At 40.2% G+C, this 26,931-nt stretch overlaps 2 protein-coding genes across 5 annotated transcripts in view; one reads left to right on the forward strand and one right to left on the reverse strand.

Moving 5' to 3' along the window:
* Window positions 1-3,556: 3,556 nt before the first annotated feature.
* Window positions 3,557-11,240, reverse strand: sparcl2 (SPARC-like 2). The gene is made up of 8 exons (XM_028602957.1): window positions 11,233-11,240; window positions 9,871-10,046; window positions 9,164-9,275; window positions 8,766-8,884; window positions 8,524-8,678; window positions 7,250-7,362; window positions 6,079-6,173; window positions 3,557-4,421 (listed from the first exon to the last, which is right to left on the reverse strand). Exons 1-8 carry the CDS (start codon window positions 11,238-11,240, stop codon window positions 4,366-4,368), a joined length of 834 nt encoding a protein of 277 aa, XP_028458758.1. The 3' UTR covers window positions 3,557-4,365.
* Window positions 11,241-13,624: 2,384 nt separating this feature from the next.
* ccser2a (coiled-coil serine-rich protein 2a) overlaps window positions 13,625-26,931 on the forward strand; it is a 61,165-nt gene continuing 47,858 nt past the window's right edge. For all 4 annotated transcript variants that reach the window (XM_028602732.1, XM_028602734.1, XM_028602735.1 and 1 more), the window contains exon 1: window positions 13,625-14,463. The gene's annotated coding sequence lies outside the window, so the exon portion shown is untranslated. The remainder of the gene's footprint in view (window positions 14,464-26,931) is intronic.

Raw genomic sequence — 26,931 nt, forward strand, 5'->3', positions numbered from 1 at the left:
AGAGAGAGAGAGAGAGAGATTGTTTGTGTTGTCAAGAGCAGCATTAGGGAAAGGGGAGGTAATGTAAAAAGTTAAATAGCCTGCCCTACATTAACCGTTATAACTAGTCTAATAACATCTGTATTAGGAGAGGGCTTCTGGCAGCATGTTAGAGGTTACACTGTCTTTGTGCCCTTATCGCTTGTTTGTCAGTCAGTCTCATCATCAGTTAGGTAGGCTTATATGTTACATCTTTCCTGTTTAGTGCTCCCAGACCAGGGTCAGGAAGTGGCAGTATTTTGCTTAGACTGCCTCTAAATGAACATGTTTAAATGGAAGGACGGCCTATCAGATGCTTAATGGATTTATGCAAATATTTAGTGTGCATGCTGGCTTTAAAACAAATTAAAAACTGTACAATGTTAAACAAAAAAAGTAACTGGACTTTTGACAATGCTGAGGAAACCATTTGTTTGTGCAGCAACATATGTTAATTTTGAACCTTTATATTTTCCCATTAAATAAATAGAATGAGAAAAGTGTATTAGTTTTCTGACTAATGATTTGATGATTTTCTTTATATATCATATCAGTTTCTACAATAAATCTCCTTACTTTCTTTCTCTCTCTGCATATTATTCTCATCTAAGCCTTTTTTTTCTTGATTTCATTCTTGCCTAAAGTAGTCTTACAAAGTTAAAGAAAATTGTTGCACTTAGGCTAGTGACTTATGTTTGCTGCCTGGGTCTTGGTTTCAGAGTGAATCCCCCCCATCTGTGGAGTTGAAATTAAAAACCTGTGCCCCTGCATGTGATAATGAGGGCACAATGAAATGAACTGGAAACCTACCGGACAGAGACTATAAAGTCTGTCTACAGGACAGCCATATTGAAGGCTTTATGTCCTCCACCTATAGGTCAAGTGTAGCTCTCAGAGGATTGTGGGCATTCATATCAGTGGCTCTCCAACCCCACCCAACCCTCTCATCTGCACACAATGGTGGGCCTCATGTATACATGCTCTCTTTCCTGAGCTCTTTAATCAATATCATTAGGAAAATAGAAAGAGGCTCGCCACATTGTGTGCTAACTCCCTCTCTCCCATTCTGTGATGGGGCCTTTTCTCACTCATTCCCCAGGTACTTCAGCGTAGGGCTATTGAGGTCGCTCTGAATGGGACCCACTCCACCCAGAGGGAATATTGTCTGACCGGAGGCTAAAATCTGAGAGACACCCTCTCTCTCCCTTCCTCTCTGTCTCTGTCTGCAACATCACTTCAAAGAAGAATAAAAAATGTGGCACATGAGCGCTATTAATAAATGTATCACAACTGGTTTTTTTTTTTTTTTGAGTGAGGACCCTTTGCTGCGGCTGGACTCTCTTTCAAAGCCAGTCTTCCTCTCTGTATCCCGCTCCATTCGCTGGCCCACTTTACAGTCCCTAAGAAGTTCTGAAAGTCGGCAATCTGGCAGAGCACGATACGAGCGGCTGCTTTTGAAGATTGGATGGTGATTAACCTTGGAGAGATTACTGCACACATACAACTTTGTATATGAGCTGTGTTCTAACTACCTTTATGCTGTTTTTCTTGGGGAGGGGGGAGATTTGATTTGAGAAACACAATGTAGTCTGTTTTCCTAAGACTTTGGACATCTGTCGGATATCTGTCAGACCTGGAATTGATGCACAAGCTTGGGTGACACCCACCCACAAGCTCTCACACACATCCTCTCTCAGTTTCACTGCCATCGCAACTGGCCTGAATATTTCTTTTGATCCACACAGTTCCTCTCCTCATGTGTTGCCGTTTAATAATTTATCGACACACAGTCACCGGACAAACTCCATCCGCACAGAGAGCGACAGAAAGTGAGAGTAAAAATTTCATTTGGCATAATTGCATGAAAAGAAACTGCAAAACGGGCCTTTTCATCTATTATGAATGTCTGCTTACAAGCCATGCATAATGCAAGGGGCCGTCTTTATGACAACCATGTATTAAATATCATTTTCTGGGGGTCGGGGGGGGTCTCTGGTTGCATGCTTTCACTGCCACAGTTAGTTGGCTTTGGTACTGAGTAAAATGGACAGTGTTGTAAAAGCAAAAAGAGACAGAGGGATTGACAGAGAGAGAAAGTGATAAAGAGAAATTGACAGAGAGAGATGAGATGAAATCGGGGGACATGAGGGAGGGTGTGCTAGCTGAAAACGGGTTAACAGGAATCCTTATTTTTAACAACATGTCATCACCAGCCACCCATCTGCTCCTGTGTTGTCAGAGTCCCTTGGGAGAGAGAGAGAGCGAGTAATGCAAGCCAGCCATCACAGATCAGATCTCTGATCAGCACCAAAAGGAGGAGAGCGAACAAGGTTAGAGAGGTGGGTGGCACAGATATCCCCCTCCTCTTATATCCAAATGGGGTGTGACAGGGGAGGACAGTATGTGAACGGTGTGTGTGTGTGTGTGTGTGTGTGTGTGTGTGTGTGTGCATGTGCGTGTGTATGTGACAGGAAGGTAAAGTAGGATTAGGTGGATCAATCTACAACTGCCCTCTCGTGTTTGGATGGGGGGATGGAAGGAGGTGGAGATGGTGGTCCAGTGGGAGGAGGGGGGGCGGGGGGTATGAAGACACACAAAGAAAGAGCAGCGGTGAGGGAGAGGAGGTGTAGGCTATGCTCGACCTCCAGGGGTGGCCCCCAACAGTTTTGTTATTTATTTTTTTTCGGATAAAGGAAGTAGTCCCAAGAGAAGAAAGGTGCAATTGAGGAGAGTTGTTCGTCGGAGGAGGTAGTGGGGGCATTAGTATTCAGAGCGTTTTTTTTACATAGCGGAATGACAGGACCAACAGCTTTCCGTTCCGCAGGTCACTCATCATTAGCAAATACAGTTCCATCTCAGTTCAGTACAGTTAATCTCTTTTGCTTTTGTTCTGTCTTCATGCCTGTTGTCCTTGTTTTTCTCCCAGTTTAGACTTGTTTTTCACTCCGTGCACCATAACGAACTGCAGCCCTCCAGTGGTCCACTCCACTTTATCAAAAGTTTTAAAGTGAAAATCTGATGGAATGAAAACATCTTGTTTTGATATTTATGGTTATGCACTTTCTTTCTGCACGACATGTAGAGCGAGCAGTCCTCGGTACTTGCTTGCCTCGTGTCTGTCTGCACTGAATCTGCATATTACATCGAGTACTGAAATCTCTCCCCCTTTCTTCATCTTCTTTCCAATGTCTTTCTTTCTCGCACCACCCCCCCTCATCCTTCAGGCATAGTAAATGTGAAGGCTAATTAGTCCATAGAAACCAGTCATACCAAAGAACCCACCCCAGGCCACGCACACATCCTCCTATTGATCTTGTAGCACCAATACCAGCAAAACCACACACACACATTCACACACAAAACTGACGCAAACAAACAAGATGCAACAAGAGTTTTTAGAGCAGCATGTATTATAGATGGTAAATACGTACAAAAGCTGGTATTGTGCAAGTTTTCTGACCTTGACAGAGGTCAAGTGTTTCGAATATTTTGCATCATGCGGGGAGATGCTATTTACAGAGTCGGCTGTAGAGGAAATGTTTTGCAGCATCAAAACCTTTTTTTCTTGCATTTCCTCTTCTCCTCAGTTCCTCCCGCTTTCTCAGCCATCCCTTCCCCCTCTCACTCTCCGTTCTCAGTCTTTCCCTCATTTCTGATCCATTTTTTATGCATTACTCCATTTCTCTCAACTCCCATTTACAGTGCATTACCTCCTCCCATCTTTCACAAACACACTTTGTACTTCTCTCTCCTTCCTTCAGTCACTTTGCTTCACTCCTTCCCTCCCTCACTCTCCTCCAGTGAATTATGACACTTTCCTCTACTTCTCCCCTTCACCCTCTTTATTATCTCTCTGTCTCTTCTCCTGTCACGTCATCCCATACTAAGCGTTTCTTTCCCCCTTTCTCTTTATTTCCCATCTAATTTGTCATTCAGTGTACATCACACTGTCTGTCTGCACTGCTGTCATCCTCCCTTTTAATTGGTTATTCAAAGCATGCCATGTAATTTGGGACTTAGGTAATATTGGCTATTGTCTCTGCTCTTTTACAACACAAATGTTCAAATGTCAGCTAATGTAATGAACAAGGCTGGCAGTCAGTCTGTCCAGACATGTATTTACACACATGAATGCACAGACAACCAGCAGACTTTCAGATTTGATGAGGTTATAAATCCCTATGTTACGAGCATGAATATTGGCGTGAAACAGATGCGTAAACAGTGTGTAGAGATTCCAACTGTGTAGCTTTTATATTAGGTAACTGTGGTGCTGTTGTCTCCAGTGAGTTCTTTACAGTAATGTAAAAAGGACATGCAGGAAGGAGTTCATGGCTGTTTTTCATTTCAAAGGTGGTTCTCTTTGATTGTAGGACACAACTTGCGGGACCCCATTCTCATTGCTGTAGATAAAAGAAAAAAACTAATCATTTTGGTTTGGAATAGCCTGTGATATAAGTGAGACAAATTAAAAGTGCTGTAGACAATTGATTTAATTGACTTGGAAAAAGCATATTTTTACCAATATATACTGTATATATAAATAATAATTCTAAAACTATGTCTTGTAGGTAATGGCCTTTAGTTGTTTAACTACTATTGAATACTTGAAATATAAATGCAATAGAATTTAGCACTGAAATATGTTAGTTGAAAACCGTCAATTCGCGGAAAAACCTAATTTTATGTGTATAGATACAAACCCATTTGGGTTGTAGGGTTCACAAATTAAAATTCAAGTGCTCAATATTTAAAGGTTATATTATATTTTTCAAAAAACAATTTGGATCCAAAAATTCTCAATGCCTCATCTTGAATTTGAGTGTCTAATCAAAGTCAGATACTAAAATTAAAGATAAGAAATGTAGATCTTAAAGGAACACGCCGACTTATTGGGAATTTAGCTTATTCACTGTAACCCCCAGAGTAAGACAAGTCGATACATACCCTTCTCATCTCCGTGCGTGCTGTAACGCTGCCTGACAGCTCCAGCATTAGCTTAGCCCAGCACAGATCCTGCAGGTAACTGGTTCCAACTAGCCTACTGCTCCCAATTGTGACAAAAGTGACAAAATAACGCCAACATGTTCCTATTTACATGTGGTGATTTGTATAGTCACAGCATGTACAAAAAACAACGTAACATGAGACACAGCCATCTTCTAACAGTAAACAAACCGGGAACTATATTCTCAAACAGGCTTGCTGCGAGCATATCACTCCGCCCAAGTACTATATTCTTCTGCCTGAGAATATAGTTCCCGGTTTGTTTACAGTCAGAAGACGGCTGTGTCTCATGTTACGTTGTTTTTTGTACACGCTGTGACTCTATAAATCACAACATGTAAATAGGAACATGTTGGCGTTATTTTGTCACTTATTCGGAGCAGTAGGATTACTGGAACCATTCACCTGCATGTTCTGTGCTGGGCTGATGCCGCTATAGCCGTCAGACAGCATTACAGCACGCACAGAGATGAGAAGGGTATGTATCGACTTGTCTAACTCTGGGGGTTACGGTGAATAAGCTATATTCCCAATAAGTCGGCGTGTTCCTTTAACATCTAAGATACCAAGAATGAGCAATCAAGCCTGAACCATTATACTTATCACGAGGAGTACTACTACTACTACTACTTGACTCTAATACAGTAATGAAACAATATTTTTCCTGAAGTCAATAAAAGTCTGGATGTCTTGGCCTGCACCGCAACTATTTTGACCATTCCTTTTTTAATCTGCTTCTCGTAAATCCATCAATTTTATAGACATGCAATACCAAATTGTCGCTTTAATGAATAAGTGTAATCATCATCCAGGAAAATTTTTTCCTAAGAAGAAGGTTCATGATTTAGACCTAATTTTGAGGTAAAACTTGTAACATAGAAGAACATGTAACATAAAGTATCCTGTTAACCTGGTTGAGAATTGTTTCTCTTCTTCAACTGCATGACATACAATAGATTACTTTTAATCCATTACAGTAGGCTATGACCTTCATCAACATCTATCTGTCACCATTAGGAATTACAGGAAAATTGGGCAAAAGTTGTGACTAACACATGAAATGGTAGAACCAGTCCTCGGGGCGATCCACCAGACAGGTCGTCCACTCTTGCAGGGTCACCTTCCTGTTCCTGTTCTGATCACATGACCTGCAACACAGCACAGCATGACATTACCATTCACTCATACTCTTATGGATCCATGCACTTGTTACATGCACACACAACATGCCAGATATACACAGAGATGGTATAAAGACATAGGTACGGAAACTGCATTGGGGCTCTTTAACAGCCCTTGTCTTTCAGTTCACCCTGCAGCGTTATCTCTGAAGGGTACTCCTTCAATTTGTGTTAATCCATGGGCAGCGGGAGACACAGTGGGTAATAAACATTATCATTGCTGGGAATGGCTTGACATTGACACAGCCAGCCTTACTCACACAAAACCTGTCACTGCAGACTGGCAGAGAAATGGGGGTTGGGTGGAAGTATGGATGATAGAGAAAGGGGAGAGATGGAAGGATGAAAGAGTGAGTGAAAATGAAAGAAGGATTGACAAAGAAGAAGGGAGAGGATATCAATTTGAAGATGAAGTAGGAAGCACAGAAGGGGAAAAGAAGGAGTATTGAAGGGGAGGTGGAGTAAGATGATGGAGAGATGGTGTGGTCATGAGATCGGAGGGGAGGAGGACACAGGAAGCGGGTGTTGGCATAGAGAATGAATGGATAGAGAGAACAGCATGGTGGGAGGTGCAACTTGGTCACAGAGCGGGGTCGAAATGTGCCCGTGTGACATTTTTAACCCTTGGTCTTTCAGTAATTAGCTGGAAAGAGACAGAAGGTTCACATTATGAACCTTTGCGTAACATATGGTGATATGAACATGATGAGCAACACCCCCCCTTACGTTATTAACTACTCAGTCACCCAAATGGTAAGTAAGATTTTACCAAATAGGCCATGAAATCATAGATTTTTTCCTCCCATGCTACTGGTTTCCTGAAAGTACACGCAACACTAAAACTGAATCATTAGTTAATATATGTGAATGTTATGATGGTATGTGTTTCTGACTTTTCAGAAAGAAATCATGCAAATATTAGTTCATTCAAATTTAAGTCATCTAAGTTAATCATCATAAGATTCTCCTGTTATCTAATAGCTAAAATCTTGGAGGCCTTTCTTTGCAGCCCTGTGGTGATAGCTGCTGGAGGTGGGACTGACTGAAAGAATGGTGTAGCACAGTGCTCCAGTGGCATCCTCTTGTAACGCAGCTTCTTCAGGTCCCGGCGGCTCAACTTGCCATCGTTGTTCTTGTCCAGTACCGTAAATCTTTGCTAAAAAGAGAGAAGAAGAGAGATAAAAGTAATGGTGGAAAAAAAAGCATGTAGAATTCATTGTTTGCGCAGCTTTTTTAATTGATATGGCAATAAATGAAATAAACATGCATTGGTAGCCATGCTTGCAATATTAGGTCTAGGGATGGCAATGTTTAGCTCTAGTGGATTGATTGTAATTAAATTTGACATTCAAGGACTTCAGATTATAAATCCTAATGAATTTGGTTATCCCCTGACTTTTCATGTAATGTCACCATCAAGTCAAAATTGTATGACCAAATACCTGCAAAACTCATGACATTACCATCAGTATTAAGCTGTACTTTGTGTTTACTGCTAATTAGCAAATGTTAGCATGCTAACACACTAAACTAAAATGGTTAGCATGGTAAAAAATACCTGCTAAACATCCACATGTTAGCATTGTCATTGTGAGCATGTTAGGATGTTGATGTTAGCATTCAGCTCAAAGCATTGCTGTGCCTGAGTACAGCCGACAGCTGCTAGCATGGCTGTTTTTCAAAATATTTCAAGGGTTAACATTTTTGAAAGAAGAAATTCTAGGCAGAATGCACATAGTGTTGGAGATGTATATTTTTGTTCCAAAAACAACTAAACTATATAATTTTTCAGACCATCAAAAATAATGCAGACGTTTTCTTTTTATTCATTTGAGGCCAGGAAGTGAAGGTGGCTGGCGGGAGGATATTAAGTTATTCATCCATCCACCATCTTATTGAATAATTAATGATTATTGACCAAATCCTATTTATACGTACATAGTGTTCTTGAGAGCACCTGTCTCATTCTGTGGACGACCACACCACAAGCAACACAATCACTTACAGTAGGTTGTTAGCATTGATTTCTCACTGGACAATGCATGAAGCGTAGTTTGTATATTAGCACGATGACGGTGTCTGGTGTCAAAAACAACTTTATGTTCAGGGTTAGGTTACACTGGGAGTGGAAGTGATCCCTTGGTATATTGTTCTTCCGGCTATAGTTCCTTTAGCATTACATTTTGTTGTGGATATTGATTTAATTTGCATCATCATAGATCATGTTTAGTACTCAACAATCATCTTTTGGGTGCAGACCTTGTGTGTCTGTCAGTGTGCTGCTTTGGCTCACTTTAAAGCATTAGGTTTCAGCTACCTGTGCTAGTTGCGTCCTCTGGGCATGGCTGAGGCAGCTCTGGGGCAGGGCAGCAGGTACATAGGACTCCCCCATACGACTCAGGAGCAGGAACCAGTCCAGGAGACGATATGGAAACTGGCTTAACTCCTCCTCAGTGCATTTAGCCTTGGGGACTGTTCAAGAAGGAGAGCAGAGCTACTTTGGCAGGCTGCAGTACACAGTGGAAATTATGTGTAATATCTAATGCTGTGTGTGTTTACCCAGACAGGGTCCTGTGTGAGCTAGTCCGGTGCGGCGTCTCTTTCTGCAGGCTTCCTTATGCAGCAAACACTCATTCCCATAGGTCTTTCCCAGAACACTGCACACTGGTGCCCTCTGCCTGATTGCATGAGCCAGTGCCCAGATGCAAAACTTTATGTGAGGTGCACAGCTGGATTATATAAACTGCTATGATTTCATCCCCAAATCTACATTTTTATACGTTTTTGTTTAATATGAGCATGATTAACCAAACCAAACACAGTGAGTATGCAACTTTACATAGAGATAAAGAATACATTTCTGTACATTTCCTGGTCAAATACAGAAAATTCTCAAAATGTATACAAACAATTAAAATAGACTGTCTGACTTGTTTTAAATGTCATGAGGCGTTTACCGTGGACAGGACTGAGGACAAACACACTTGGGGACGAGAACTCCATTTTCCTGAACTACCTGGCACCAAGATCCCACTGGACTGCGGCATTTCAGCAGCTCACAAAGCTTTTCTGAAACACAAAGAAACATTCTTGTTACTATGTGTACTCTTGTGTTTCCTAATTTAACTGTGCCACTAATTCAGCTTTCAGTGCTGGAAAAAAAGGTGTTTTGGATGAGAGCATCATATAAAATGTCTCATGAGGGTCTATTTAAGATAATAAAATGCCATAGAGTGGTGGAGGAAAAAACAAATCAAGTTAGAAGAAAAAGAAAAGCAAATTAATGATTGAAAACGTACCTGATTTTAATCATTGCTATACATTCAATTCTTGGTCCAAAATTTACAGTCAAAATGTCTTATAATGTATATTCATGTAGGTATAATAACTGTATAGAACCTTGTCTGCTCATTCTTTTCATTTACATGCTAAATACTTGTCTTGTACTTTTTGGACTCTGGACTATCCTTGCCAGTTTTTAGATGGTGAATTTAAAACACATAATTCATTCCTTGATGTGGAAAAAAATATATTTTCTGCAGCCCATGATACTTTTGTACCTCAGACTATATTAATAACCTCAAATAGAACTTACTTTGTCTATAAGAGATATATAACTGACATACAGCCAGAAAATGGCATTCCTCTACTGTACTGTACTTACCTGGCTCTACTCTGCCAATATACGGTCTCAGGCTCTCCTCAGCTTGTCTCTGTCTGCGCTGGGCTCTGCCTCCCTGACACAGACACACACACACAGACACACACACACAGACACACAAATCATGCACTAACCTCAGGTATAAACTTTGATGATGTGTCCCGACATGACAATAATTTCTGTTTTTATCAGTGTGATGCAGTAGGTGTGATGATGAGGCTTATTATCTAATCTAAATAATGTAAAAAAAACAACTTCTTGAAGTCAGTGTACTGTAAATGATAAAAAAAAAAAAAAACATCAATTGAAACCACAATGAAAATGGTATGCGTTTTATATCACATCCATCTCCCTTCATATACCCCAAATACTTATATTTTGTAGAACTTTGTAGTCGGTGCCAGGTCCACATCTGCCCCAAAAGTCCTCCCAGATGAGATGGGAAACAGGTGCAACGCTGACCCAAAACACTGGAGCTACGCTTCCATAGCTCATGATGTGCCATTAAAACACCTATCACAAAACATTCCAGATGAATATATCCATGTGATCTTTTACCATTTGTTTGCAGCTGCAACCTTACTCGTGACACAAACCCAGGTCATCATTTTTATTAAGCTTTGTGCTCAACTAGTTTGTAGTTTTCGATGCATATTCAGCACATTTCAACAAAAGCCACAGCCAAACTTACACTCACCATGATTGTACAAGTGTGAAGAATCAGGAGAAGAAACAGGGCGTGAGCGGTGAAGCTGAGTTTCATGACTGGCTCATCCAGTGGGCTATGAGAGGAAGTTTTCACAAATTTTCCTGCAGGAAAATTCACTTTAATCTTGCAATCATAGCTGTGGTTGCTATCTCTGTAGAACATATACAGGACTGAGAAAGAAAAAAATATATGTTATCTATTTCCAGCAGCATCGCCCTCTACCTTTACATTTCTTGATATCAATTACATTTGAGTAAAAATCTAAGAAATAAATAGCGCTGGACTATCAATTTACCCAGAAAATGCTCAGTTAGTAGATGCATTTTTTCTTCTTTCTTCTGTGTCTCTTCTGTGTCATTTACACAACTATTACTCTATTTCTGATAATGTAGAGGGGAAACAATGCAGCTCATTGAGTCTCAAGAAAACAATAATTTTCCATCACAGAGGAAATTGAGAGTTGAATTACACTGAGAGGATGTTCAGGATTTCAGTTGAGGAAGTTATTACAGTCTAACAAGTCATTCTCTATACCCCTGCTGCTTGAAAAAATATCTTACCTGGGCCTCTGTCACTTCTTTTTTCTGTTGTTATTCCCTTGTCAGTGTTCTCCTTCTTTTCCTTGTTTCCAGCTACCTTTTGTCTCTCCGTCTCACCGGCTCATGTGAGGGTGTATTCTTTTTTTCTTTTTTTTACAGCCTTCTTCAGCAGTCTTTACTTTTTTCTTTTCATTTGATTCATCTATTTTTACATTCGTGCCTTATCTAAACCCTCCTCTCTGCTTTTCCCTGTCTGTCTGACTTTCTTCCCTTCACATTAGCTCCATGTTGATTGCAGCTGAGGGACTGTACAGGGATCTGAACTCAGTGATACTTGAAGACATTGTGCAGTTGAATGATGCTGAGATATGGTGAAAAAGTACAGGCGAGCTGTACAGTACTTACTGAGAGAGTGGAAGAGTTTTTTGGGGAAGTGGGGTTTTCATTGAAGTTGGCACTGGTCCACAGCAAAATTTACAACATATGCTCAAACTTCTTCTCTCTTTGTCTTTTTATCATATTCAAACTCCCTTAATATTACAGACACATGCAAACACACAACCAACGGTAAAAGAGAATTAATGTGCAGAGGAAGGATACCTCTGAAAATATGAACTTTCAATAATATGGAAAAGGCTGCTCTCTAGTGGTTAAGTTGATCAATAACAGTTTCACTGTATGACTGGCAAAAATCCTGTGGGCCTACAGGTAAAATAACGTCATGCATTTTAAATCTTACAAGTTATCTGTAAGTCTGTTGTTGCTGTTTTTTCTCCTTGAAGAAATACATAATTTCTACACTTTTGGTTTTAAAGTTGTTTTTTTGACTCAGTTTCCTCTTAAAATATTTATTGAAACCATTTAAATATTTTCCCTGAGTAAGCTTCTCTTCTCTCATAGTACGGAAGAAGCATTAAATATTAAATTGAGGAGAAAACATGAAACAAAAAGCATTAATTAGTAAAACATACAAAATAATAAAATAAATATATCCTTTAAAAATAAGTTTGTGTATCACGTTGGTAAAGCAGCAACATATCTGTTAGTGTTCCATTAGTTGTGATTTAGGGTAATGTAGGCAAGACAGGATTGCCGACTGCGCAATGCACGCAACTGTACCGGGGCCTAGACCCTCAGGGCCTTAAAGGCCTTAATAGTAGGCCTTAAATAATATTTTTTATCAAATGGTTTATGCTTGAGTATTTGCAAATTTGGGAATATAGACCACCAAATCAAAATATCAACACAAAATGATAGCAGGTCTTGTTTACTTGGCTTGACCATCTTGTAAAATTTACATGACAGAAATCACCACAAAAACAGGGGTCAACACAGGCCCCATGGGATGATCCATCCCAGAATGTAAGCATCATTGAAGCAGATCATACTATAAACAAGCATAAATTAACCTAACTAAAGTAGCCATGCTTTCCTGCCATAAAAAAATAGACCTTTAGCACCATAAAAAAGCATCTGCTATATCTGATGCGTCTATAGGCTTTATTGATATAGCTAGACCCATGTTCACTTATTCACTTATTTCAGTGATACAGTGCATAGGCCCTGCAGCTCGCTAGTTATATCTCTATTGTTCTTGTTTCTATTTATCTTGGTGGGTTCTTTACTCCTACTTTTATGTAGCTATTGTTAATGGAGGAGGAAGGAGAGGCTGTGGTCGAATTGAAAGTTAAGCAAAAGGTTTAATGAAACTGCATGAAAACGACAAGACAAAACACAATCAAACATAAAACACTTCAGCTGACAGCGGACTGATCTCATGCTTCTCCTTGCGGAGTTACAGAAGAACAGTTATGTGACATGACAAATACGCTGTAAACAGCGGACTTCAACGTGCTTCCCCTGTCGGGGTCACAGATTGAAGTGCCGAAATCACCTCAGTTTCTGAATTATATTCCTGTGGAATTGTGGGTCTCTGATTAAGGACACACCTCTGATTTTAGGTTTACCCCAGGTCACAGACAAAGGTCGTTTCACATGGTAGGGCCGATTCTGTTCAAGTTTACAGAGTTTGCATTTCCTTTTTTCTAATCACGTCTGGCCCTGCAGGGAGTGGGTCCCCAAAACCAGAAACAATAGTTACCTTTCCTGTGGGGACAATGAGTCTTCTTCATATGCTAAATGTCAGACATGACCTGATTAATTCTTTAGAAGCTAGGTTTTGGGTGAGGCAGTCAAATGCTGATTAGTGTAGTTACTTGATTAAATTTAGCTGCAGGCCCCATTAAACATTGTTTTCCAAACATAGCCTGGCTTTAACTTTTTTAAACCTCAACACTATTCTCCTGTGTTTCATTATCAACGTTGTGTTGGGGATAATAAAGTTTAATTTTATCTTATCTTATCTTAAGTAGAAAGTAGCAGTGACAAAGTACCTCAAAATCGTACTAAAGTACAGTAGGCTGCTTGAGAATATGTCGATGTAGCTACGTAATTTTATATCCGTATTAGTGCTTTGTGATCATTACTTTCGCGTGCACGGAGTACCACACTACTGCTGTGCACGCGTCTCAGGTCAGTCGGCTATGGCTCCCATCGACAGCTCGCGGGAATGGCTGTAATTTAAAAGATAATTTGCCTTCGGTAAACTGAGCTATTTAAAACATATAGACGCCGTAAAACTAATTAAATTAATACTTAACCATGCAGACAACATTTTTTAAAATAGTACAGAGCTGTAGGAGAATTATAACCAGCACTTTGAGATTAACGTTAGCATGCCATGTTACCCTTTGAGACCTAGAGACATAAACGCTCCGCCCAGCTGGAAGCGAGAGGACGATTTCGGAGTGATAACTGCTTTGGGAAGTCAGTCTGCACCGTGTGGTCGTCTGGTTAGTTTATTTTCAAGACTTTTCATGTCCGGCCGCATTTTGTTTACGTCTTCCCGTCGCTTTACGGACCGTCTTTTTTCAGTCGGCAATGCTCGGTATCATCAGTTGGTCGGCGTTGACATCGTGACAGTGACAGTAGCTTCTGGCTATAACCTTAAAGTGGAAGTACTTCATCGAAATGCGAGGAATTCACAACATTTTGAGTCTATTTTCCAGTCAGCTCGTCTTAATTGTTACAGGACTCAACATAGCACAGAACAGACTGGATATGTATGTCAAGCGTAAAGCTTTGTATTGAACTTGTGTAATGACTATTGACGACGGGCTAGCTATCACTTCATCAATAAATCATAACGTCCAAGGACTGTTTTAAGCGGAAAGTGTGAGATGAGCTACCTCTACTAACTTTTACAACATGTTATTCACAAGACAACGTCAACGTGGACTGCTCGCTGACCCATTGAGGCTGTAACATGCTTTTAACGGTATAATTCAGGTAAGTGCATACATGTATTAGGTTACATAAGTCCTGTTATGATTGTGAAATTATGGTTAAACAATTAAGTTATTGTGTTAGCAATATTGAGTACTTTTATGTAGTAATACATGTCTTTATTTCTCTGTGTGGGTATAGAACATGTACTATGCATTTTTAAATTAATTAATTAGAGCCTTTGATGAGGAAGTCTTTCTCAGTGATGCCCAGTGAAGCAGAAAAGGCCATCCCCCCCACACCTAGTCATAATATGCCCTGGAAAGAGTTACTGTACCATGAATGAGGATGACCATGCCTTTATGTAATAAGCATACAAAGTCACTTATATAACACATTTTAAACACACCAATCTCATAATGTAGATACATTGGAACAATCTGTATTTCTGCTTGACAATTGTCTCACCATGTCACACAGTCCATCTGTATGGCTCAGTAGTTAATACTTGAGGGGAACTCAATCTTGTTTCAGATACACCATGGAGATGTGTGTTCCAAATGCACATGTCAGGATTAAAGGGTAACATAAGATGACTCATGAGCCTTCATGCTCCACTCAGACAGGAGTTCAAATTTAACCAGGGTTTTTATACCATGCAGTGCAGTCTCACATTTCATATTTTTGTACCACAACTGAAGTTGCTGTCAGTCAAGTCTCATAACTATGTGTGTGTGTACCATTTTAGGCTGTGAGCTATTACAGCCCAGACAGTGCAAAGCGCCATGGCATCAACGTGCCGGTGCAAGGCATGACTGATTGCCCTTAGTGTAAGTGAGATGGACACTCCTCTGGTGTTCCAGTGTTTGGGTGGGGCTACTTACACACACACACACACACACACACACACACACACACACACACACACACACACACACACACACACACTAATCCATGTGTGTGTTCATCAGGCACCTGTTGGCATAGGTCCTGGAGCGCCACCTTGGCTGAGGGTGTGTTTACAATCTGATTCCCCCCAACAACAGCTGAATGACTCCACTATGTGCCTGCCTGCTAAAGACCCCCCAAATTGCAGTTCAATATGTGAGGGTTGTCTCTGTTGTCTGCCTCTCTTCATGTGTGTCCTAACCGTCAGCGTCTAGCTATGCATGAAGATACACTTTATAGACCTTACCCTGTGCATAGTAGTCATTCCAAGGCACTGTAATGCCTCTTAAGTGCGACCTTGAGGCCAACAGATAAGATGTGAAAGTGTGCTTGCATGATGCTAAAAGTGAATACTTACAGCACAGAGAAATGTTGAGTTATTTGTATGGCAAGGCCAGAAATCACAGGTTTCGGGATTCCGTTTAGATGAAGGGGAGTGTTAAACAACTCATCAAACCGTCACACATGAGCTGTCTGTATCCTTTCCACTGAAGGTGTTGTAATTACTGTATATTGTTGTTTATTTCTGATCTTTTATTGGAACAATACAGAGTTTTTGTTTGCACACGCTCCACCCTACTGATTAGGCTACAGTTCAGAAACAATGAGGGATCTAATAGCTGAGTACTTAAAATGCCCAGAGATTAGGTCATTCAGGATAATGCATTGCTTATAGTTTTGTGCATGTTTTCATGTGTGTGTTGTGCTCAGAGCCTAGTGACTAGATTTGACTTTGACTTTCTCTGATCCTTCTTGCCCTCTACTCTCTCTGTATGTGGCCTATCATTAGAGCTATACTTAGCCATGCTTATCAGTTCCCTCGGTAAGACCACAGATGTTTAAGGGCTTGGAATAGCTCAGTGTAGCAGAGTGTAGACACAGGATCTCAGATGCACTGACACAGGTCAGAAATTGACAGGCACTTCAAAGATCAGAAAATGTCCTTTCAATAAAAAATAATGAATGCTCTAATATATAAGAGTACTCTTTGCATGTTGCCTCATTCAGATTTTACTTCACAATTGACTTTCATGTGTCTGTGGGAAACTAGGCGATTGATGTACCCTGAAGTAGTAGATATTTTAAAGGTAGTAATGAAAAATGTGGACCTAAACTACAGCATAAATAGGTCAATAGGGAAAAGATAGTGAAAGATAGCATGGTTGAGAAATTTACTTACACCGTCAAGCACCTCCCTGATTTGTGTAAGATTAAGAGTGACGTTTAAGTGCATTGACGTCAACTTTTTAGTCAGTATTTTTATCAAGAGTGAATTTTTAACTGTTTTCATCAAAGCAGATTCTAGGTTGTGTACAACTGATGTTGGCATGTAAAGCCCCTACATACCCATGGTACACCCACACAGGTGTTCTCACTTTGCCTGATTAGACCTCTTGTCTGGACTCTGTGGGCATGTACACAGACTGTGCTTGGTGACGTTGTCCTACTTCCATCTACTACTTCCATCTCTGGACAATAGACCTGAGAGGAGGCCTAATTAGCTATGAGTGAAAACACCTGTGTGAGTGTGCGTGGTAGCGTGATATTGGAAAAAACTGACATTGTGATATTTTTTTTCCTGCGATATGAAGGTGACATCAATAGCTCTATTTGGAAATAATAAATCATTCTTGACTAGGGTGATTTTGTAAGGGAGTGCATCTACATAAAAAATAAAAATGAAAAAGGAACTTTTCTTCTGTGAACCATTCTTTGTTGAACTTTAATGCTTTACAAACACCAAAGCAAGTAAGCGCTGTGACTACTCTTCTGAAGAGATTTTGGAGAGGGAATTTAGGTAGTACACACTGAATACACTGATTGACTGACATGACACCATTGTATTCATATAATACTATAGTGAATGATATAAATAATGCATGCATGTTGCTTCCTCTAAATTTCAGGTTGTAGTCGACTAGCAGGGCCTGTGTTGTTTGTTTGATTGTGATTGGTGGTTGGCACTAGCAACAAACTGTGTATCCAAGAACACTTAAATCAGTGTACATTACGTTATATCAGACACAGACTGCTGTTGTAGATTAGTGTTACATTTCCAGCCTTGCGGCTCCGAACCGTAACGTTAGTTGGGACAGAGCCTTTGTTTCTTTAGGCTAACTTTATTAGCTTTAGCCTGGCTGGTAGCAGCTTTCTGCAGTGAAAAATGGCCATGAGATGTCGTGATTACGTTGCATTAATCAGGTGATTTAGTTTGTCGTTGCAGTGAACATAAAAAAACTAACTACTGTAGCTTCACTACAAATGGAAAGGCATGTGCATCACTGTGTCAGCGGCAGCTGCCGCTTACAGTACTTATCTACACACAGAGGCAAAATTACGAATCCCACTATGGCAACACCAAGACCCGCTCTACGAAGCAGCTCGATTGGTTGGGGTTAGGCATTTCACCTTGAGTGGTTAAGGTTAGGGGATTGGTCAGGGGATAGTGTTACTCTTAATAAACACGACGTTGAATCAGTTCAGACTTTTATTAAGTGTACAGCTAGCTAGGACACATATGTCCGCCATCTTCCACACACAACTACTACCCCCCCCGTGCCACGCATGCGCTAACCTGCACACACACCGGGGAAAACCTTCTGCCGTAGTGAACAGTGCAGAGGGGAAATAACATGTTAACAGATAGGACCTGTACATGTAAGCATGGACGCCTGGCCAATAATATTGGGTGAATGCTATTGAGGGCGGATCTTGGCGTGGCCATAGTGGGGAAAAAAATATCGCCCCACGGAGAGCCTCACTTCCCATAACAAACCCCGTCGGACTAACGTTACGTTACATATACACGTTGCTCACATGGCCACCTGTCTTAAAGGAGAAGGGTCGGCCGGTAACAATCATGTAAAAGGAGAACGGGGAAAGTTTACTTTTTTATCAAGCAGCAAAGAATCAACAATGTGACTATCACGCATGCGCAAATCGCGATATAGACAATGAAACAAAATATCGTGCAGCCCTAGTGAGTGGCCTTTAAGTAGAAATGAATGAAAGAAAAGGATAATCTTGTATACATTAAGCAATTAAAGACAAGCACTTTCGTCACATTAATTTGACGAATTATTGATGCATTATTTCTTTATTGACAGTACTTTATATGATGTTTGAACTACATAAGTTTTTGTGAAGAAGAAGAAGAAACTTTATTATTTGTCACATACAATCGTATAGTACAATGTAGTGAAATTCGATCTCTGCATTTTACCCATCCTAAGTATTAGGAGCAGTGGACAGCCACATACAGCATCTAGGGAGCAACTTATTAGTTTCTATTAACTGCATTGAGCTTGCACTACACCAGGTCGGAGGGTTACTTTCTTTAAAACCTTTACATCTCATTCGGTAATCCTTCAAGGCTTTGAATCATGTGATATCATTAGTTTTTATGTCCTTGGGATCAGGCATTGGACATCTAAAGCCCCTTTCCCACTGGGCAAATAAACAACAACTAACAAAAATCTGGCTTTTGTCATCAGTTAGAAAGGTTAAAACGCGCTTTTATTCAATGGACAAATGAGCCGGTCAAGAGTTCCAGGTATTTATCGGCTCCACCTCCAAACAGCAATGATAGAAACATGACACCCAGGTGGACACGCTGATTATTGCCCCTTTTTTCGGCATGAAGCTTTGACTCAGTCGGTAATCGCTCGTGTCTCAGTCAGTAAACGTAACCAAACTCCGACCGTTTGCAATGTTAACGCGTTTAAAACGGCGACCGTTACGTTCTGTAGTTTGCATATGAAGACAGAAAGCGCGCCTGTGGGTTGTATTTCTTGCCACTGCTAGGGACGCTAATTTATGGAACGCTCCTTGTCAAATGGTTTAGACCAGGGGTCTTCAACGTTTTTTAAGCCAAGGACCCCTTAACTGAAAGAGAGACAGAGCAGGGACCCTCTACTACATGTAATGTATAAAATGAAATTGCATATTAAACTGGGCCTACAATAACGTGCAGGGTGGCCTAGAGCCTTTAAACGTACCATTTTTGCAGAGAATACTAAGCCATTAAAATAGCCTAATAATTGTTGCCGTGATTTTATAAATCATGTTATAATGTTACACATACATAGGATGAACTGGATCTGTGGATGGCCTTAGTAACTACCTTACCTATATGCCATTAAGCCTATCATCAGTGGGGATTTATATTTTATAATATTTTGTTGGATTCATGTTAAGACTTTTACATTTTGTTTTTACTTTTAAAAATGAACAATAATTTGGAGGCCCCCTTGCATTGACTCTGAGGACCCCCTAGGGGCCCCGGACCACCTGTTGAAGATCCGTGGTTTAGACGACTTATTGCGTTAAACGTGACACACCAGAAAAAAATAACAGGCATTCTCGGCTACTGGCAATGGGAAAGCAGTCTGTCGGCTATTTTTTTTGTGGGTTTTTAAAAAAACTGCATATAGACCTGTGCTAATTTGGGTGTAAAAAGGGTATATGTACTGGAGATTGTGAGCTGTGTTTTGATGGTGAAAGTTTGCTTTCAGCATCTCTGCACAAACACTGCTGAGTCACTCAATCACAGTATGGGACCTGCTGCAATCTGCATGCATCTGTTTAAAATGTTCAAGTTGTTTTTCTTAGACGGGATGGCTTGTTTCCAGTGCACTGCATCGCCTTGTTTTGGTCACTCAGTACTGCTATATTATTGTCACTTCTAAACTTCCATTTTACCCAGGTTAACATATGGCATTTCTTGTGAGTTTAAGCACTGGATCTAATGGCTGAGGTGTTGTGAGACTGTAGTTACATTTGACTCATTATTACTTTTGTCCGGTAGTTCCAAGGCAAAAATGCTGTCCCAAATGTCTACGAGGTACCTGCACAGCCATGGAGTTGATAGTCAAATACTGTGTTTGCATGGCAGGCTCAACTGCAGCATCTTAGATCCCCATATAATGGACTTCATTGTGTTATGTTGCCTTTTCTGTGCTCAAAACAATTTACCCAGCAGGGGTATATCTAGCCACAACCACCACCAATGAGTATTCAGCCAGTTTATCCCAGAAGGCTCCTGAGGTGAATCGAAAGGTTACTCTTTGTGACAGACACTCTTTTGGATGATTTCCCATCTAGTTTTAACAGCTGCCCAAATAAATCTAAACTCTGTAAAATTGGACACAAAGGCTTGACATGGATGTTAACCACCAACTGTGGCCTTATGTGATGTGTGGAGGCCTTGTTCTCACTGGCCACATGTGACACTGTTTGCTATTTACTGTACAAACTGCTGCCTAGGAAAATAATAGACATTAGCCTGATTGAGTGAATGGAAAGAAGGGAGGCACAGGAAAAGAGGGAAGTTGGGCACAGAGGAAGTAGCAGTGTATTGTCCATTCACAGGACAAAATCCACCAGGAACATGATATATTAAAAGCTTATTAGACTATGTTTCATTTTCAGGGCCTTAACATTAAGTTCATTCTCTCAAAAGTCAAATGTTCTCACCTCTCATGACAGGCCTGTGTTTTGCATTGTAACTTGTGGCGATAAGGAGTGAGTCAGAGTTACCATAGGTTACATCAAATGCCCAATGAATAGCACTGGGGGTAGATAAGCTGGAAATGTTTCAGATGAACTGACATGTCAGTGTAAAGAAAAGCTGTTTTCTGTAGAGAAGGTGATGTAATTGTTGGGGGAAGGCAGGCGGTTGCTGAACTGGCTATAAACTCTGCATGCGACAATGAGTCCTAGTTGCTGTGTACATGTTGGTGTATTTGTGGTTCTGTTCATGAATCATGTGAGAAAACATAATTTTAAAGGATTTATCTTTCACTTAAGGGGCTGTGATAGCGGTGCATAATCCTATGCATGTGCCTTGTGACATTATGCATCATCTAAATGTTTTTGTGCTTCATTTAGTTTTCTTTTTTTTTATCAAAGCTTCGATCAGACTAATTTCATGTTTGACTTAATACAGAGAAATTAACTTTCTATCTTAATAACATCATAAAATATGCTTTCACAACAGCATGACTTACATCCTGTGTGTTGCTGATATACATTTCAAGACATATTTGCAGCTTACCAAGTAATGGTGGATCTTATAGGTTAGTGTAATGATGATTGTTAGGAATGCAAATTGCGATGGCTTTAATTTAAAAAAAAATATATACTTTATAAATCCCTCTTGGGGAAATTCGTTGTCACACACACACACACACACACACACACAAACACACACCTTAAGACATGCTACTATTACTAGCTTCTAACTACTATATATTGATTACATTTACAAATCTTTTAACATGACATAAAGCAGTCTTCATGACCTTTGATTGTTTTAATGGTTTCTGTGTAAAGTATGGCCTGATTAAGCAGTATTTTTGAGTTGATGAAAGGGAGAACAGGATGAAAAATGTTTGTTGTGTTTTTTTTGTGTCATTCACTGTACAATTTGATATGATTTGCAAAACTGAAAACCAATAAATATATTAATGATTAATGATTTGACAGGTAGTCAGAAGGACATCAATGGGAAGTCCATAATGCCCTCTAAAAACGGTTTGCTAACACAAAGTGATTGAAACACAAATAATGTAATTTTATTACAAAAAAATGTCGGCCCTCTTAATTTGAATAATAATAATAATAATAATAATAATAATAAATTGAATTTGTATAGCGCTTTTCAAGGACTCAAAGTCGCTTCACAGGGCAAGGTAGAAAACAAAACAAGATTCAGGCACAGATGAAAAGGGAGGGGGGCGTGGGGCTACGGATAGGCAGAGGTGAAGAGATGGGTCTTGAGGCTGGACTGGAAGATGGTGAGGGACTCAGAGGTGCGGATCTCTTGGGAGAGGGACTTCCAGAGCCTGGGAGCTGCCCTGGAGAAGGCTCTGTCCCCAAACCTGCAGAGGTTGGACTTGTGGATGGAGAGGAGACCTGCTGAGGTGGATCTGAGGGGACTGTGAGGGTTGGTAGGGGGAGAGGAGGTCAGTGAGGTATGAGGGGGCCAGATGGTGGAGGGCTTTGTAGGTGAGGACCAGGATTGTGTAGGTTACTTACATCATTATATGCCTAAGCTAGTTAAGCAACAAATCTATATTAACATCACATGCCTAAAAAATCTGTGGTCATGCTCGTCTTTGTCATTTCTAATGGAGATTCCTGTTGCTTTTGCTTTGTCTCTCACTACTTCCTGTCTTTCTTTTGTGCTGATCACATCTCTGTTTTTGTGCTCTATTGTAATCGTAATATCTCACAGGGTTTCCCCCAGAATTGTCTTTTTCGACAAGGGCTCGGCTGGGGCTGGTCACAGACTGATGGCAGCGTTAATGTAGAGCCCAATACTTTCTGTGATAACAGAATCATGGAAGGAATAGCAAAATTGAGAATTTTAAAAAGCTATAAGAAAGATTCCATAGGGCCCTACATTAAATCAGTGCTAAAAGCTAACTAATTTGAAAATATGACTACGTCTTTGTTTCCAACCAAGCCGCCCCACTGTAACTGTAAAACGTCTTAAAAATACATTACAAAATAATTCCCAGTGGCTTAGGCCTGGTGGAGGGCAACCAGGCTTGCAATATAATGGGGGAAACCCTGTCTCCCTTGTGTGATCAATCAATAATGGGATTTTCTGTGGTCTCAGTGAAGTTAAATTATGCTTCAAAAAGAAAAGTAAGCCTCGGGCCGCTGTCTGCCCTGCCTTCGGCTCTCATATACTGTACATAAACTACTTTAATGACCTTGCTGACAGTGATTGACACCTCTGCTGTTGCTTGGTGACACTTATCAGCCTTACTAGTTCTTGTGGCCAATCAGAAGGTGAGAATTAAATGAAGCTGTCAAATGCACTGCAGTCTTCCCACGGTGTGGTTCAAGTGAAGGTCATAGATGTGAGAGGGAACCGATACTTGCATGTCTGTCTATTCTTGCCGTACACATACACTTAAAATCATCAACAATAAAGCAGAGAGAGGAGTGGTGTTAGGAGAAATGTGATTATGGTGATGGGATTGTGGACAGATGGGCTGCTCTAACAGTGAAGATAATTAGATTGTGCCAAGTCCTGTCGAGACTTCCACTGCTCAGCATCACACCTCAGAAAGAACGCAGCAGGTATTTTTATTGATGAGTCAGGGTGGATGATGAGGACTTTTTGAGGGTGTTTCTGTGTCGTGACTAGTCAGTATGACTCATTTTGGTTCAGGCTTTCTTTGTCACTACTGTATCTTAGTTCTGTACATACAGTATATCCTAAATTAATGTAGCACCAAAAATATAACAAATCTTTCCACCTTTCGAAAATGTTTTCAGTCTAAAAATAACAAATATTTAGAAGAATACCAATATAACAACGTAGATGTTTAACAGCTTATATTGATCGAGTCTCGTTAATAGAAGCACAACATGAAGCAATTTTAAAGCTGAAGAAGTCCTTTGAAACCCTGTGTTTTAGCCTTTATTTTATTTTTGCTGATGTGGGTTGGATCAGACTCCATGCTGTGATTTATCAGTGCATGTGACACTTATAAACATGACATGTTGAGGAACTGGCAATGCTCGTATGGTTTTACTGCTGGCACTTAGCTGAAAACGGTTGACTGAGTGGAACCAGTATGCTGTCAACCATAAAATGAGTCGGGGAAATTGAACTTACATTGAATCTTTACGAGAACCACAACAAATTCCTCCTTACTGGAGTGACTTTTCAAAGACAGCAGAGTGCTAGGCAGGATCTTTCCCTTTATTTTTCTCTCTGGTGATATCGTGACATTATAGGGCTGCAGCATGCACACTGAAAATTGCTACTTTAGCTTGTTGGTAAAATATCTTGAGCCGGAAGGATTATATTGCTTTGTACCATATTGTGGATAATTGATCAGATTGTTTTCTGCTACACCTCTACCTTTCCTGCTGATAACTTGTTTTGTATTGGAAATGAGTCCTTGCTATGTTTTTCATTTATTCTTTGATTGTATTTCCCCCAAAACAAAAGTTCTTTTCACCACTCCTCTCTTGCATCACACTGGGTGGGGCTCCTAAAAGATGCCTTATTAAATATTAAACACACCCATAAAGGCTCTGTTCTCCCCACCCACATACCCATCGCCACACACCACAGACGTCACATTACACACAGGCACACATGCAAGGAGAGAGCCAGCCAGCAGACAGATCACGGTCTTCCTGTTCCTGTGCTCTTCTGTCTTTTGGGCGCTCCCTTACTTTCCATTTAGATGATGGAGGAAACAGAGTGACTTGGCAGTGCGTAGTTCTTATCTCAATGATTGACTCTGTGATGAAAATGATTGGAGTAGTCAACATAAATTCTCAGAGTTAAGGTAATGTTTTCTTATCTACTTTTCTGTGGTACATTATGAGCCAAAAATGTGATGGGACGTTGTGTCTGTATGTGTCTGTGTGCTTATGGTGGTCCAGTATACTACCACATGCAAGGTTAACGTACTGTTTTTAATGTAGCAGGTTGCCACACCTTTTCTCCACCTCTCTCTACTCACTGCTTCCTCTGTTGCTCTCTGCCATTCAATCTACCACATTTGGTATATAGCATTACCAAACCCTCTATGCTGTCTCATTGGATTTGCTTCTGTAAGCATCAGTGCAACTCAGCCCAGGATTGGTTTCACTCAATACACATTAGCCTTGTGTCAGTGTTGCTTTCATCCCTGTCTCATTCTATTAGCCTGCTCTAATGGCACTCTGTTAATCTCTTCAGGGACAGAGCTGTGGCCCACTACTGCTCTGTCCAGATGACTGGCCTAGTTATTACTCCAGTGGGACAATGGACTCAATGGTCAATATATGTAAATGAAGCTGCACTTTGGTTTAGATTCCTGTAGGAGCTAAGAATGTCCTTTGGGCTGTATTTAATTGTCATGTTATATTTATTATGACATTATCCATTCTCAGATCAGATACTTTGAATTAAATAGGCCTACATATTTCAGTCTTCACTGACAAGAGTGAAACAGCTCTGAGATAGTAGTTATAATGTGTGTCTGAGGTGGTACTTGTCTCAGAGTGGAGCCAACTGGATGACACACTAGGCTCTTCAGACAGGGGTTATTTAACTATTGATCCATATTATTGATTGGTTTGGTGCTCTTACTGGCATTGCAAATTAGCTTTGGCTGTAAATGCTTTGGTGTGTGTCATTGGTTTATGCTACATGTCCCTTTACAAATAAACATTAAAATAAATGTTATGAAAGTTAGATTTTCGAGATGGAAAGAAATAGGAAGGTACAGAGAAGTTGCAAGTTGCAACTGCCTTCCACGTCATACTAAGAACGAACCAGTTAATCTTTTCTCGCTCATTCCATCCATCAATCCTGACCCTCCCACTGTATGTTTTCCCCACTGTATCTTCCTTTCTTCAGTTCTCTTCATTATGTAGCTTAACCACAGTCCATGCGGACTACAATTGTTCAGATATCCCAATTTTCTATTCAAAAGAGAAAGCTCTTTGCTTGTTCAGTCATTTTTAACCTCTGCAAATACAAACACTGCTGTTGTGTTTAGAAAGTTATTCTGAAAATCTAACTAATAAGCTACAAATGACTCTACACAGGAAATAGTTACAGCAGCAGGGCAACAGAGAAAACCTCAGTCAGCCTCAGTCTGTCAAACTGTTTTCTTTGTCGAAAATTATGACATCCCAAAGTCACACTCATTAAATATGTGGCATGTGCAGTGTGAAATAGCACTCTTTTTTTGCTGAGAATGAACTTCATAAGTTTGTTCCCTTTTTATGATGTTCACAGGTGGTCTTCATTTCAGGCCAAGTGGCCCACCTCTGCTTTTAAAAACCTTTTTTTTTTTTTTTTTTTAATCTTTCTGTTCTTTTAAGATTATATTTTATTTAAGGGATCAATCCTCCCAAAGTTGATTTTCATATTGTACTAAAATGACAAATGCATTAACAAGATACAAATGTGATGCAATGCTATGGAAATTAGTTGGCAGTGATGTTTACTGCAATATTATACAGTATAACAGTCATCAACAACTGGTATACAATACTAACAGTTAGGTACTCATGTTTACCCATCATTTCAATAATAACTTTTTGATATTGTTTGCTGTTTTGTTTCTAAAATACTATAGAAAGGTGGATTGTTTTTTAAATAAGGCATCCTTTACTATGGCTCCTTCTCTAGGGTTTTTCACAATCTGAATAAAATTCTCCCCTTACCAATCTTTAAAAATTGAGTGAAGGAAAGGTAGGAGGGGAAAGATGGATCTACCCTGGCATTCTGCTATTGAGAGATGATGCTGAGACTTTGTAATAATTGGGAACTATGAGCATTTGGAGACAGGGACAGACCGGCTGTGGGGATACACAGCAGGATAGGGGATTTACTGTGTGTAGTAGAGCACCTCCATTCATGCGTAGCCCCAATGACCCAATAGATCATAGCCCTCGACCTGTCACATCCTATCTGCATCCATCCTGTTACTGCTGAAGAATGCATCTCTGTAATGTGTGTGAAGGTCAAAAGTGAAAAATTTGCCAGAGGAGTATGAACGACTTATTCTTGCAGATCCGATTTTTTAGCCTTCCCCCATCTCTGCCAGGTGCTTT

Source organism: Perca flavescens, chromosome 17 (genome assembly GCF_004354835.1).
Source record: "Perca flavescens isolate YP-PL-M2 chromosome 17, PFLA_1.0, whole genome shotgun sequence".
Taxonomy (NCBI): domain Eukaryota; kingdom Metazoa; phylum Chordata; class Actinopteri; order Perciformes; family Percidae; genus Perca; species Perca flavescens.

Coding starts and splice junctions, on each gene's coding strand:
- sparcl2 (XM_028602957.1), bottom strand. Junction 9,276..9,870: donor TATTGGCAGAGTAGAGCCAG/GTAAGTACAGTA, acceptor TTTGTGTTTCAG/AAAAGCTTTGTGAGCTGCTG. Junction 4,422..6,078: donor CTGGTTCTACCATTTCATGT/GTTAGTCACAAC, acceptor TTTTATCTACAG/CAATGAGAATGGGGTCCCGC.